The sequence below is a fragment of the Nelusetta ayraudi genome, unplaced genomic scaffold (assembly GCF_046127955.1).
Source record: "Nelusetta ayraudi isolate G7.1 ecotype Tasmania unplaced genomic scaffold, CSIRO-AGI_Nayr_v1 ptg000011l, whole genome shotgun sequence".
Classification (NCBI taxonomy): Eukaryota; Metazoa; Chordata; class Actinopteri; order Tetraodontiformes; family Monacanthidae; genus Nelusetta; species Nelusetta ayraudi.
The window spans coordinates 7,100,001-7,115,000 of NW_027466061.1; the positions used below are offsets into that span (position 1 = coordinate 7,100,001).

At 41.2% G+C, this 15,000-nt stretch overlaps 2 protein-coding genes across 2 annotated transcripts in view; both read left to right on the top strand.

The window, feature by feature from the left end:
* Window positions 1-8,562, top strand: part of gab3 (GRB2 associated binding protein 3) — a 10,041-nt gene extending 1,479 nt beyond the window's left edge. Inside the window, exons 2-10 of the mRNA XM_076020343.1 lie at window positions 1,616-1,916; window positions 3,844-4,000; window positions 4,475-4,935; window positions 5,062-5,111; window positions 5,759-6,005; window positions 6,527-6,617; window positions 6,821-6,905; window positions 7,514-7,633; window positions 8,002-8,562. Coding sequence (XP_075876458.1) covers window positions 1,616-1,916; window positions 3,844-4,000; window positions 4,475-4,935; window positions 5,062-5,111; window positions 5,759-6,005; window positions 6,527-6,617; window positions 6,821-6,905; window positions 7,514-7,633; window positions 8,002-8,118 — 1,629 coding nt within the window. The 3' untranslated portion in view covers window positions 8,119-8,562. The remainder of the gene's footprint in view (window positions 1-1,615; window positions 1,917-3,843; window positions 4,001-4,474; window positions 4,936-5,061; window positions 5,112-5,758; window positions 6,006-6,526; window positions 6,618-6,820; window positions 6,906-7,513; window positions 7,634-8,001) is intronic.
* An 846-nt stretch (window positions 8,563-9,408) lies between these two features.
* LOC142884585 (APC membrane recruitment protein 1-like) overlaps window positions 9,409-15,000 on the top strand; it is a 5,815-nt gene continuing 223 nt past the window's right edge. The window contains exons 1-2 of the mRNA XM_076020339.1: window positions 9,409-9,851; window positions 11,214-15,000. The exon at window positions 11,214-15,000 is cut by the window's right edge and continues 223 nt beyond it. Coding sequence (XP_075876454.1) covers window positions 11,323-14,193 — 2,871 coding nt within the window. The 5' untranslated portion in view covers window positions 9,409-9,851; window positions 11,214-11,322 and the 3' untranslated portion in view covers window positions 14,194-15,000. The remainder of the gene's footprint in view (window positions 9,852-11,213) is intronic.

The window sequence follows — 15,000 nt, forward strand, 5'->3', positions numbered from 1 at the left end:
TGTTCAACAGTCTCGTGTCCCATTTTAATGTAGACTATAAGAGGATGAAGGCCAAAATTGATCATCTTTACAGTATAGAAATAAAACTGATTCTATTGATTGTGCGCATTTCTCGCTTTTATGTTCCGTTACAGAATTATATTTTGTGACCAAAGAGCTAATGTCCTGAAAGACGACTTTCTATCGCTCAAGGCCACACAGACAAAGTAACATATTTTAAAAAGGAGTGTTTCATCACTGTATTTAGACCAAATACCAAATGGACATTTTCAAAAGAAGTCAGTTTGGAAAGGCACAGTTGGGTTAATACAGGTGTTAAACATGGAGATTTTGAGGGGACAAGAAGATCAGACGCTCGGAGTGAAGGGTTGTATCCAAAATCACTCACTCATTGCCTGCTCCATGCTCACTATCTAAGGGAGTTCTATGTAGCTGACTATATAATGCACTCATCAGCCAAATTATAAAACACTTTTGGAGACTGCTTCAGCAGAGCATAACATAACATAACTGAGGTAGTATTATTTAAATGTCCTGTGACTGGTTATATATATATATATATATATATATATATATATATATATATATATATATATATATATATATATATATATATATATATATATATATATATATATATACATATATATATATATTGCTGGGTTAGTGACCATCGTTTGTACACTCATTTTAGCAATGCATTGTGTGATACTTTGAGTCCACTACATAGGTTATAATATTTTTTTTTACTAAACATACGGACAGCACAGTAAAATAACAAACCCAGTGTATGTAGAAGAATATATAGCGAGTGCGGAGCAATTTCGCACACAGTCAAGGTCTCTTTACCAGAAACTGGGAAGTGAACCACGATGATGTTTTGTTTTGTTTTTTTTCCAAACAGACCTCAGCTTGTTTTGTCTCGGGTTTGTGACTACGTCCCACCTGCCTCTATTAGATGCACCTGCGTGTGTACATCTTATTTTAGTAGTACACAAACCTGATTCAAAACATCTGTCAACTCAATCTGCCATCTGTCTAGTTACGGTTTCCCCATAAAGGAGAGAGGTTTATGGGTAAAAAGTGTGCCCTGTCTAACCATTTCCTGATAAAAACACCCATCACCAAAAGACTAAAGTTAGAGCAGGTTGCCCACACACGCACACACGCTCAAAGCTTGCAATACCAGAGGGACCAGAAGGGACTTCACCTCAGCAACAAACACAACGCCAGACACTTTTGTCATGAAAGTTTTGAATAGTAAAGCATCCTGTGGTTTTAGGTGGAAAGATCGTCAAAAAGATGAATTTGAAAAACAGCATAGAGAGATTTTTTCAGTGAGCAGAAACCAAATATATCTCAATCGATGTTAGACGTGTTCTGTTAAATACAGTGAACTTCCCCTTCTGTCTACTTCTGGGAAACTGGGGTAGAGGTTCCGCTTACTGACCATATCAAAAAAAAGAAAAAAGAAAGAAATAGAAGTTTGCTAAGTTAGCTGTTGTGAGGTGGAGCTGCGTTCAAACTCCCATGACTGCGTGTGACTAATAACGGAGTGATGGAGGTGGAAAAGGGATATGTTCAATTGTGAACTGTTTGCTCCTCTCTCCCACAGGCATGGAGGAAACGCTGGTTCGTGCTCCGAAGAGGTCGAATGAGTGGTAATCCCGATGTGCTTGAGTATTACCAGAGTAAAAACTCTAAAAAGCCAATCCGTATCATCGACCTCAAGGAGTGCAAGGTTGAAATGCTGAATGGGCAACTCAGGATCAAGCGAGACTTCCATGGGAAACATCTCTTTGTGGTGAAGACCTCATCTCGCATTTTTTACCTGGTGGCCAAAACTGAGGAGGAGATGAACGGCTGGATCAGTAGCATCAGTCAAATATGCCACTTTGGAAGTGTGGAGGATGTTGGTAAATACATCTCAATTCCTTCCAGAATAATCACCTTGTAAAGTGGATGAGTTCGCTTGGATTTCAATTTTAAAATCTTACCGACCGTGTGACCAATCTCGAATCGGAAGCATTTTCAAAGATTCTTGTATCCATTGGCTATGAAGCGGGGAGACACTGCTTGAAACTGCCTTCGAAAGCTGCAGAAAAATATGAAGAAGATAAACAGGAAGTGACTTCAAGCCTAGCAAGCAGCTAGACTTGGAGTCAAAGAAATTAGTGTGGATGCAGCAGTTCTGGCAGTTTTATCAAAATGATGAACAAAGTGCAGCAGTGACAGCTTTGCTGGTCATTGTGAATTGCTGTCAACAGGCTTCTGCAATACTTTAGTTAAACACTGTGGCATATTATGATGCACCATGGGGCGTTGCTGTATGTAAGAAACCTGGAGCTGTCGCGACTAGAGAGGCTAGTTGTAACAAGTCTGATCAGTCCACTCGATTGTTCCAATCTGGAATTTTGAACCACCTTTCCCAAAGCTTTCTGTTGGCGCTAGTTTTTTTTGGATCCGATATGAGATGAACCCAGTACAATGTAGAAAATTTTCTGTCTGGCACATTATGTTGCTAGAAAAAATTGACGACGTCTGTTCTCACAGTTTACTATGGGAAGTGGTGAACTGAGAAATCTAACTTCTTGAAGCAAGTCGAGAACCAATTGTTTATGTGATGTGGTTTTTAGGTCAACAGAACAGGAGCATACAAATGCAATATACTAGACAACTCGTGTCTTTGTTCAGCATCACAGACCAGTGAGGACATGTTTAACAAAGTTTAGTGACATTGTGCAGATCAAAGCATAGCTTAATTTCATCAAAGAGACTCTGATAAGGTTCAGTAATTTGCTCAGTGCACCAACATAGAGAAAAGGTCACATTATTTTAAACTTCACAGTGCTGCATATAAATCCCAAGTATGAAACAATGTGCAGGCTTTAATGTGACCTCATATGTTGGAAAAAAATATATCAAGCCATTGTTTGTGTGCAGGTTATCTTTTCAGCACCGAAATGCGTCATTCCTGCTCACATTTTGTAAACACCAACACAAAGCTGAGGTCACATTGAACTGAACAGGTCAGAAGGTCAGAGTCGATAGTCGCTCTGGGGATGAGCAAGTTTAAATGTCAGCTAATGTACGTGGTTTGTTTTTCAAACTGTTATTTATCCTGTGACCATATTGTGTCGGCGTAGGAGACTTAAAGACAAGTCTGTTAGAACGCTGTCATCTGTGCGGAGGAGATAGCGCAGCAGCTCGCAGCGGCTGATATGCTGCCCCGCAGGTTACTTTAAATCACACACTCACTCACACACACACACACACACTCACTCACACACACACACACACACACACACACACACGCTCACACACACGTACACAAATAAACACAAAAAGTCTATTGTGATAAAAATATATGCATTTAAATCTCACACATCCCACACACATAGTTTCATTATTATCCAGATCTATGAGGAGTACTATATGCAGCCACCTCATACTGCAGAGCAGTATAGGAGGTAGTTCAGCTGAAATGCCGGCTATATCTCTTAGACAGAGAGAATGTTCCACAAGCGGTTGCTTTTTCAGCCGGCTTACTGGCCTTGAACTCAACTGGAATGAGACACGTCTGTGACTGAGGGCCAGTCTGACGAAAGGATAGAAGGATTTAAAACAAAACTCAAAAAAAGGAGGGGGTCTCAGATGTGTCACACCAAAACATAGCATTCCTCTCAAACTCCCCCTCCAGTTGCTGCAAATGTAGAAGAAAAAACACTGTGTTTTTAGTCTTCAGCATATCCTTGGGCATCACTGCTGCGGTTTTCTTATCACTGCCTGGTGATTGCCACATTTCAGTAACAGTATGCGTTCCTCCCTCCGTGTTGCCAACAGAGAGCTCAGAGGAGGGTTTTCCCCACACCCCCACCTCCCTTCAGCCATCACCTGGCAGCTCTGGCCGAGGGTCCGTGTCGAGCCAACCAGATTCCACCCACCCGCCCGACTACCTGTGTCTCTCCCAGTGTGAAACAGGGAGCGTGAGTGCCATCAGGTGTGTATGTTAAGTCTGGGTGGCGATTAAAGGTTCAGATTTAGCCGCAGACCCCAGTGGAGCAGCTCTGGATGAGCAATAATGTTCCTCCTTTTCCACTAAAAAACCATGTTTAGCTCGATGTTTACAGCCTTCATTTAAAAAGCAAAACAAAAAACCCCACTAAGTTTAAGCTTCCTGCTAAAAGTGATGCAGTGTTGCACCTTTCCTGTTAGAAAGGGACAAAAAAAAGTAGTCTTTGAGTTGGGGTATCAGTCTCTTCCCTTTGTGACATCACAAATAAACATAATGTTTTGGGACATACAAAGCGACAAAAAAAAAATCATTTAAAAAGCCCCTTTATTTCATTGGGGTTCACTGCCATGGTAGAGACATTATTCTTAGAAAACATGACAGAATTTTACCATTATATGTCAACACACTTTTACACGCTATGAAGGCAATAATCTGTTTTCTTTTGTCTCTTATCTGCAGATACGACAGCTTTTCAAACTCGGACATCTCTCTGGAGCAGAGGTCATCAGAAGACGCTGTGAAGGATGTCGTCCCCTCACCTCTTTTCGCTGATTTGTCCTCATCATCCATGTCACAGCCCAGCCCTAGCCCATCTCTCTTCCTGCACGGCAGGGCGACCCACCCGCCCTTCAGCGCTCCATGCACCTCTCTGGCTTTTCCCTCATCCTCCTCCTCTCCGAGACTTCACTGTGCAACAAGCGTCTTCCAGTTCGACAAACCTCTCTCGTCGGCATCGATTGAGACGACTGGCAACACGCAGACACCCCCTCCACTGCCCCCCAAGCCCGGTCACCCATCAGACCAGCAGGGTGTTGAAGGAGCCTTCAGGCTGAGGCCACTGAGTACACAGCACTTCTCAAGCCACAATGCATTTTTCCCACGGAGGACCTCATTGTCAAGCCTGGACTCCTTCAGAATAGGTATGCAATCCCTCTGATGACCCCACAACATGAAAGAACCCATTATTCATGGTGATAAAAATGTAATTGTTACACTGAGAAATTTCAACTATGTCTATTACATTGTATATCTTTTTGTTATTCTAGGTGATGCTGAAAGCCGATTAATGAGAAACAGGAGGCAGAGTCTTAATTTGGTAAGAAAAATCGGGGTAAAACAACAAACAAAAAACAAAACAGAACATAGAACCAAACCCCAAACTTTACTTTTGTAAATGCAACATTTTGGTCGGGCAAATAAGTAATTGATCTAATTATTCACTTTACTATAAGGATAATATGACTACGTTTAACTGCATAAAATTGCTTTGAGACACTCTCCCCTACAAATTGCATAAATATCTGATTAAAACAAAACAAAACAAACAAACACAGTGTTACCACAGAAACCAATTGTTTTTTTCAAAACAAACCTGGGCCAGCATGGGGATACATATGTAAAAACACAAATCTTAAAAAATACAAAAAAAATATTGTAATGATAAATGTAAATTTTATCTCAAAAGTAAACTTCCATATTGCTATTGAAAAATTAGTTGAGTTGGTTCCGTACAGACATAGAGGCGAAGATTGTTTTAGATTCTTCTTTAAATTCATTTTTAATACAAAGCTGATTTTGATCAATTTCTCTAAGTTTTATTGATGAATGACTGTGCATTTTTCGTTGTCAAAAACATAATAATGACGTACATGTAAAATTTCTGCACAATGTGACAGTTTTTACAAATGTTTTTCCCAGTGTAGTGCATTTTGGCTGATCTGACGCTCCTGTGACTTTTGACAGCCCTGCTTAAGTACAGTGCGTGTTCAAAGCTACCAGGATGAGTCATATGTCCCGATGGCTTCCCCTTCTCCTTCGGTTACCGTAACTGAATGTGACGGTTACATCCCCATGAGCCCGAGGACGATGAGTTTCCTAAACATCGATGGCAACGATGATTCTCCTAGCACTCACAGTTCGCTGATGTGTCAACCTGGAGCTTTCGGGCCGCCCCCAATTCATCGGCATCTCAAGCCTCGGCTGAGGAGAGGTGAGAACCAACTCAGAGGTAGTTGGATCATGGCTTTTATTGCAATCCATTCGATCTGCAGAGAGAGATGAATTCTTAGTAATGTCCATGTCTGTGTGATAATACACTGTTTTGGCTGGAAATAGTTGTGTTAGCATGGCTGTTCCCACATATACCAAACAAGGCACTGCTCTATTTAGGAACTGAGCTTTGCAGCATCTGGGCTGTCTCCAAAAAAGTCCAAATACTGCATTCAGTGTCTGATGGCTCACTGGTAAGGAAAGCTCTGACAACCCTTAAAGGATTTTTTTAGATACACCCATAGTTTCCAGCATTTGTACAGAGCCAGAAAGTTCAGTTCATGGTAAAGTCTGCAATACTGAGCTCATGTCACGTGGCAGTAAATGTCAGCACAGGATTCATGCCACCATCAGCAACAGACCTTTGATACACCGTGCATCAGCAACTCAAAGCTGCCCTTTTCTGTCCTCCTTCAGAAAAGGATGCACAGTGACCCAACTTTGTCCTTTCTTGGCCCACAGCTCGACCTCCACCTCTCGACTTGAGAGGCCTCTCTACAATCACGGAGTGTCCCACTCATCTACCTCTGAGCAGGGCGATGACTGAGTCACGGTAAGATAGACACAGAGAACTGTCTTTTCTTTATCATGTTCACATCACCCTCTTTTTGGAATTGCAATCAAATGTTCTTTGTAAAAAGCACAAAAGAAAAAGTGAAAAGTGGTTTTCACTTTACCATTTTATCTTCCTCTTAAATAAAATGCTTTTTTCTTTTTATAATAATCATTAAAAACGTATCCTTTGTGCTTTTGCAGCTTTTCAGTGAAATGTTTTGCCTCTGAAGACCAACCTGAGAGCAGCAATCACTTAATAAAAGGCGAGACAAACTGCACAGACCTGGTATGACAAAAAAAAAATACTATGAATACACTGTTTACCTCCATACATACAGTGCATTTTGTATAGGCTGATAATGAAGTAGCAGTTTTGAATGTCCAATGCTTCTGACACTGTTCACCGCTAAACCACTTCAGATCGTCTTTGTTTTCTTTCTTGCAGTCACATAAGTCATTTGCATGCATGATTATGATTATAATGACCAAAAGTCTGTTGTACAAAGGTTGAAACTGCTGGGCAGTAGCCATTACTCTGCTTATGTTGCTGATGCCTTGTGTTGCATGGTCATATGTACCTGTAGCTCCTACTTGTAGGATTTTATAGCAATAGAGGAGCCATTTCAAAGATCAAAAGTAAAACTGTTGTTTGAATGTCAATATCTGTTGTGATGGGCATTATGCAGTAAGAAAATATATTGATTTCTTAATTATTCAATATCTCTTTTAGAAGTGAGTTTTTCTTTTTCTTTTTTTTTAGCTTGTAGAAAATACCTGCTTTGGATTTCATCGCTTTTGAGAAAAATGTTCTGTTCCGCATTTGGCTGAATTATGAATAATTACAGTGAGTGCTTTTTAGTGTTTCTGATATGTTTATCTATCTCTCTTTAAAAGGAGTCAAGTCAAGAGTTCTTTCTCACCTTTGAAGGAGCGTCTCAAACCTGGGCCCAAAAATCAAACCTTGATTATTTGTCCCTGGATTTTAATTCTGCATCCCCGTCGCCTGTGCAAAAGGTATCTGTTAGTGTGACAACATTCTCACAGTCAGTCCGAGATTTTACTTAGAAAATTATACCTTTACTAGTACTTCACGCAATGAGTGTCATTGCTATTCCTGGTCTTGTTTTTTTTTTTTTTTGTTTTTTAATTTCTTACAGTTGGTGATGTTTAATATTCACACAATGGAAGAATTCAGATAGAGTAACGAACTTACTATGAACCAAAACATTTTTGCTGTACCTGCAGGAGTATCAATATCAATACCTTTGTCCTTCATTTTATCATCATGTTGATACCAGAAATGTTGGTCACATCTATTATTTTGCATTTTGAAATTTGATTCTTAAAAAAGGGAGACTCATTGCTTTTTTCGGGTTTCACAGAAGCCATTTCTCTCTGATGAGCACCGAGTGGATTATGTGCAGGTGGATGAAAAAAAGACTCAAGCACTGCAAAACACCAAAATGGAATGGAAGGATGTTCGACAGTCAAAAACATGAAGTATGACCCTTCAAAAGAGCAGGAATGTTTCGCTTTAAAAAGACTGAGAAAAGCACCAGCAAGGAGGACATGTATGAAGAGGACCAAAAACATTGTTAACGCACTTTAAAGGATAATAAAAATAAACCACTGGGGTTAGAGGCACATGAAGATCCCTGGTGGAAGAGGTGGAATCATATAATTGCACTGTAAAAACATAATTCTCAGTAGATCTGTACATAACAACTGATTATGCATTACATTAAAAATGTTTTTCTCATTGTAGCAGAAAGTTTTAATGGACTTCAAAGGGGCTGCGTCTTGTAAATTAAGAAGCACACTGTAAGAATTCAAATGTATGTAAAGCAATTGTAATTGTAAAGACAACACAAAAACACAATATTTTACCAATAAAACGTTTTTATTCATTTTGACATCCTCATGATGTATTGTTTTCTAAAATATTCCATCCTGTCTCTTCTTTGATGTTCATGTTTGCCGTTTTTTTCATTTCTCTTGTTTTGGTTCTACCTATTAGTTACCAAGTATTGCTATTACTTGGGAGTATTAGTGATTGATGAGTAAAATATTTTTCCAGTGTTTCATGTACGCCCAAAAAATGTCTTCTAACAAAATATGTGTATCATGGATCAACACGTAGTGAAAGCCAACCATTGATTACATGACATATTCTGAACGGTGACATTAAATTCTAAATTTTATAATGCCTAGACCACCGATAAAGATATAAATCATGTCCAAACAGAGGCAAAATAGTAAATATAAAAAAAAGAAAGAAAAAAGTGGGACATTCTATCCTCATATTTGAATGTGTTTAACTTTAATTAATCTTCTATCTATCTATCTATCTATCTATCTATCTATCTATCTATCTTACCTTATCTTCTAACTATCTTATGCATACGCACCATGTCTTGTCTTTCATAAATGTGTTAATAGTTACAACATAATAGACAGAACAGAACACAGCCACATTCACCACAAGAACCAAAGGGAGCAATCATGGCATACTTCACATTAAGTTTCAGGTTGCACAATTTACAATCGCAGTCAGTTATAATAATAATAATATCAACCGAGTATTATGGGAATTAACGTTTTTAAAACAGTCAATACGCGGAGTACATATTTTTGTTTATTAACAGAATGGCAGAATTGAGTCTGTTTGTTTGTTTTTTCTGTTTGTTGACAAACTGTATTATGTTTTTATGTGAACGAGGAAGAGTCGCAGGAGCAAACGACGCTAGATACAAACTACTCACGGTCGTTGCTGTCACACGTGTTGCGTCACTAGCATGCGCCGAGTGCTACAACGGGATATTTGGGGAAATTACCTGTTAAGTCATCAGCCAGCGTTTAAACGCTCCGAATAGTAAAACTGGCAAGCGTGAGCGCACTACACAAACGAAATAAATCCCCGTGCAGTCGGCGACCGTATGTACACCGAGTCCTTCTGCCGCATTAACGCTAGCAAACGTTAGTCTGACAGTGCAGACAGAACGCCGGAGAGTGTTGAACGGGGTGTACCGTGTTAGCCACGGTGCCGCTAGCGTTAGCTAACGGGAGCTGGAAACAAACGAAACCGTTTCTGCTCACTGCTACCCGGGGCCCAACTTAGCTGCAGCCCTATAAAATAAAAGACAAATTAGCGTTTGCGGGAACCATGCACTGAGAAACGTCATTATCCTGCTCGAGAAAATAGGTCGTCCCACGAGAAGCTAGCTTTTACCCGGTAAGTTTTTTTGTGTTTGTTTGTTTGTTTTGTTTTGTTTTGTTTACCGCTGTCATGATTCAGCTTTGTCTTGCATCTGAACCTAGGGTTGCCACCCGTCCCGTTTCCCCCAGAATTGTTCTCTTTTTTTCACCACCTGTCCCGGGAAAAATAAAATCTCTCCCGGGACACAATTTGTCCCCTTTTTTTTTTTTTTTAGGGAAAATGAAAACACCTCATTTGATTTCCGTCAGTGGTCTAGATAGGGTTGCCACCCGTCCCCTAAAATACGCGATTGTCCCATATTTGGCAACTAAAAAACAAAACCTGTCCCGTAATGAACTGATAGGGACGCACTTCACTTTGTCCCGTAAATCTCTCCGCCTTCCAGAGCAGATCTGTACGTCTCAGTTGAGTGTAGCCGGACGTCTCCTTTCGTTGCTAGGGTTGACATTGTTCTTAAAGGTGAATTTTAGAGAGTCATTGGGCTGTGTTTGCTTCACGTATGAGTTAGTTGATTTAAATGCCACACTGTGCTGTTATATGGCTGTTCTCATTTCCCGTTTACATGAGAATAAATTACCGTATACCCTCATTTCTGGGAATGATTCAAAAAGTAAAACACTGTGTCTTTGACAGTGTGAACGCAGAGTTTGCTTGAATTGTAACAGCAATGTAGGAAATCGATTAAACTTCCAAAAAGCTCAAACATGGTTCTTTGTGTTTACACAGACTAATAGTGTGTGGGTTGTACACAACATTGTGTGCTATTTAAAGACCCCATACTAGAGTATATATATGTGTGTATATATATATTTATATTTTTATATATATATATATATACATATATGTGTGTGTGTGTGTGTGTGTGTGTATATATATATATATATATATATATATGTGTGTGTGTGTGTGTGTGTGTGTGTGTATATGTATATGTATGTATATATGTATGTATGTATATATGTATGTATGTGTATATATATATATATATATATATATATATATATATATATATATATATATATATATATATACATACATATGTGTGTATATATACATATATGTGTGTATATATACATATACATATATACATATGTAGCTCCACTGCAGTCTAGGAGGAAAAAGAAAAGAAGTGTAGAGAATGCGGACAATATTGTCCCTTTTTAATAGCTGACTACAAAGATGTGATTGTGATTGACACTGCTATTTAACTCTGCAATGAATTTGAAGGAGGATCACAGTTAGGTCTCTCAACTTAAATGTGTGTCTCCCCTTGGGTCAAAGTACATCATTTGGTGTCTAACAAGAATGTTTAGATCCAGTAAATTAGACGTATGTATTATGGATCACTGATATTCTTGTCAACCACTCTCTCACCAGGGGTCTCCTATTCAATGGAGGACAAACTCACTGCTATTACATCATCAGCTAATTTGGAAAACTCAGCTGCGATGCCTTCTGTTGGGCCGCTCCAGTAGAAGTAGTTGCCATGGCATCTTGCAGGGGAGACGAGCTGATGAGTGATGCCAAAGATTTGTCTCCGCTCCCCGAGCAGCTGTCTCAGGGTAGCCCCGATGACATCACAGAAGAACCTCAGACAGAGACTACGACAGTGAAGCCACACAAATCCGGACGCTTCAAAAGGACAGCTCTGACATTTTTCGGAGTGCGTAAAAGTATCTGCATTTTGCCCAGCTTCTTTGGAGGCAGGAGTAAGAATCAGAGCAAATGGCCGTCTAAGAAAGGCCTCACCAAAAGCAGGACACACGATGGACTCAGTCACGATGACAATCTTCGAGGTGTGTACTCTTCAGCAGGAGATTTTGAGTATCGCAGCCACAGGGACTCTGCTGGGGAGCTTCACGCTAGCTGCCACAGTGAATGTAGCCACACTGATCAGAAATCACTCACTCTCACCCGGCAAAAAAAGGGTCTGAGGGGACTTTTTAGCAGTTTCAAGTATCATAGAAACCATAGAAATGTTGGATTGGACAAAGCCGAAATGATTGCAATGACTTCACCGATCAGCACGAAAGAGGTGCCTGTTGTCCAGGACAACACCAAGCAGTTTGTCACAGAGTGCCTGGGGTCTGAGCCTGATGTGCCTAATTTTGCAGATGATAAATGTGATATTCCTTTAGGTCTTGAATGTATTGATACTGGTGTGATGTCAGTGGAGAAGCATGTTGAGCAAGAAAGCCCAAAGTCTAAGCTTGATGATCAGCTGGTTGACGACCAAATGGAGGAGATTAACTTTACGGCAGTTGTTCCTGATGAATCGAAGGAGATCCCCAGAGATCACAGTGAGCCTTGCCTGACGATGTCTGAGCCTATATTAAAGTTGCCGACACCTGCGGGTTCATCAGAACAGCTAAACCTCATGTTTGGAGAAGTTGCATCTTTAAAAAGCTTTGATTCGCTCACTGGCTGTGGGGACATTATTGCGGACCAGGAAGATGACAGCATCACAGAGAGCACAGTGTCTGGAGAAAGGAGCCGAAGCGGAGGAAAGAGGGCTTCTTGTTTTCTCACTTATCAGGGCGGTGGTGAAGACATGGCCTCTCCGGAAGATCTGGACGAGGAGTGTCTTCAGGACTTCTGGAGAAATAACGCGTCGGAGGAAATTTGCTCCACTTGCAACCAGGACCACACGGATTTGACTGCTGACCTGACGAGTTCCCACAATATCGACCTGCTTAACAGTAAAAGTGAACAGCAAGCCAGCGGCATGGACACATCAATTGCTGACGTACTAACCCCTCAAAGTGAGCATCAAGAGTCAGTTCCAAACAGTGACGAGGGCTACTACGATTCAACAACCCCAGGGCCCGAAGAAGGACAGGAAAAAGCGGAGAGACTGAGAGCAGACAGAATGCCCAGGGACAGTTACAGTGGCGACGCCCTCTATGAACTTTTTGCACCTGACGAGAGTCTCCTGAGTCCTCACTATGAAAGCAAATCAAAGCTGCCTGCTTCAAATCAATGTGAGTATTTAGGTGATGATGTGGATTCTGCCTTTGTTCCAGACATAAGTCGATTACACATAAGTGCTGAAGTATATAAAGTTCACAGTTTTCACGAAAGGCTAAGCCCGTGCAATAAATCCTCCGAGCTGGCGCAGAATATGGTTAGTTGGCCGGAAATGGATGCAAATAAAAATTGTAAGTCCAATCCAAAACCGCAAACATCAGCCAACAAGAGCAACACAAACCCAGATGTGCTTGACGACAAAGAGAACGTTGTTGTTTCTGTTGAGAAAAGAAAGAAAACCATGAGTGCGGAGAGCGAGAAAAGGCACAGCACCATTTCATTCGGTAGCACCTCGGACCCTGATTTTGAAACCTTTTGTGAGCCCAAAGAGCAACATTTGGAGGAGAACAAGCCCGTGGCCCTACCGTACAGAAACATCAGCGCTCAGTCACCAGTGTGCGCCAGTGAGTTGGATGATGGACAAACTGTGAGCTTCTCTCAAGCACTTGTGGATTACACTAAACACTCTCAGATGCTGAGCAACTTGCCAAACAATACAGACGATTTGGAGAGAAACCCGGCTTTCACCCCGCACATGCAGGCCTTACCGACCATAGTGACGTTCGACGTGGTTGACATGCATAATGAGGGTGAATACGACGAGCAGATCCACATGGAGCTGGAGGAGGACATCTCGTCACCCTACCAGGAATTTGAGGAAAGCTACCTGCAAAAGGACGCCTTTGCCGAGTTTGATTATCAAATGTTAGACTTGTATGATCAGAACCTTATCAGTAATACCTGGGCAGTCGCTAGTCTCCCACGGCACCTTGGCCTTACGAGAGTGAGTCAGTCCATGTCTCATCCATTGTCTCTAGACAGAAGAAGCAGATCTTTGGACACAGAGAGCCTTGAGCTGAAGATGCCTGACGCATACAGAGCTGCTATCGTTTCTTGTTCTCAAGCTGAAAAGATCTTTGAAAAAGGTTTCTCACCATTTTACAAAAAGAATGTTCCCGTGTCTGCGTCAGAGGTTCGAGACAGTAGGAGCATTATGGCCTTATCATGGCAAACAAGGTCAGAAATGGCTTTAAGCCTCCCTGCTGCAGATGGGGAGATGCACACTCCCAGTCAGACCCAAGCAAAACAGAAGCTCCTCTCCGGTCCGCCTGGCGGTGGCTTCCCTAATGGGAGGCAACATCTGAGCTCAAACATGCCAGACAGAATTCCCTGCGACTTCATGCCGCAGAATTCCGAGCTGCGTGCCAGACAGTGTCACTCGTGTCTGCAGTCAGACTGCGCTCCATCTCAAAGTCCCGGTGTTTACTCTGGAATGATGGAGGAGGCGTCGGGCGACGCGGACAAATTTGCAATCACGCAATTGCTGTAATGCAGGTTGATTGGCGAGCAACAGGGTATTTGTGTCTCAAGAGGAAATGTCCATCTGTGGTGAAACAAGGCCGCCCAGAGGTGTGGTGGCCCGCACCAAACTGGGCGAGGCAGTCGTCCATTCAAAGGGTCACAGTTAAAACTGCCGTTGTGGCTAATACACACATGCTCAAAGCAGTTCTATCATGTTGCCTCCACAGGAGTACTGTTTCTCATGACCTTAGAGTACTTCATTTGGTGGGTGTGAGGCAGGACATTTGAAATCTGAAACTATGTGCCACCTTGCCCAGTCAGATGCAGTGCAGCCCCACTGCGAAGTGTAAGGGTCTGTCTCCATTTCTGTCGTTTTATACATTGGATATTAAGCTCATTAGGCTATTAAGTTCTAACAGGTTGCTCGAACCCACATGTAGCCTCTGAATCCAAGATTCTATTGTCACATGTTTTTTTTTTGTTTTTAAAGTGGGTATTGATTATCTTGCTGCTCTTAGTGCAAATTGAACAGGGTTCACCAGTTCTGCTTTTGTTTCCTTAAAAATATATATTGTCAAGTTTTAAAGTGCCATTTTCTGTGTTGTTTTTAAGCTGCATTCTTCTCACAGCATACATTTACCTCCATAAAGGCAATGTCTCAAGCTGTTTCATTGGTCTAGCTTATTGAAGAACAATAGTTACAAAAGTAAAGGAAAAGACAATATCTTGGAGATTGCTAAATTAAAGAAAGCAAACTGTGTTTCTTGCTTCCTTCATGTTGTTTATTGAGAGTGAATGAAATGCTTTGACTCGTTCTCCTCTTCCCTTCGTCCTA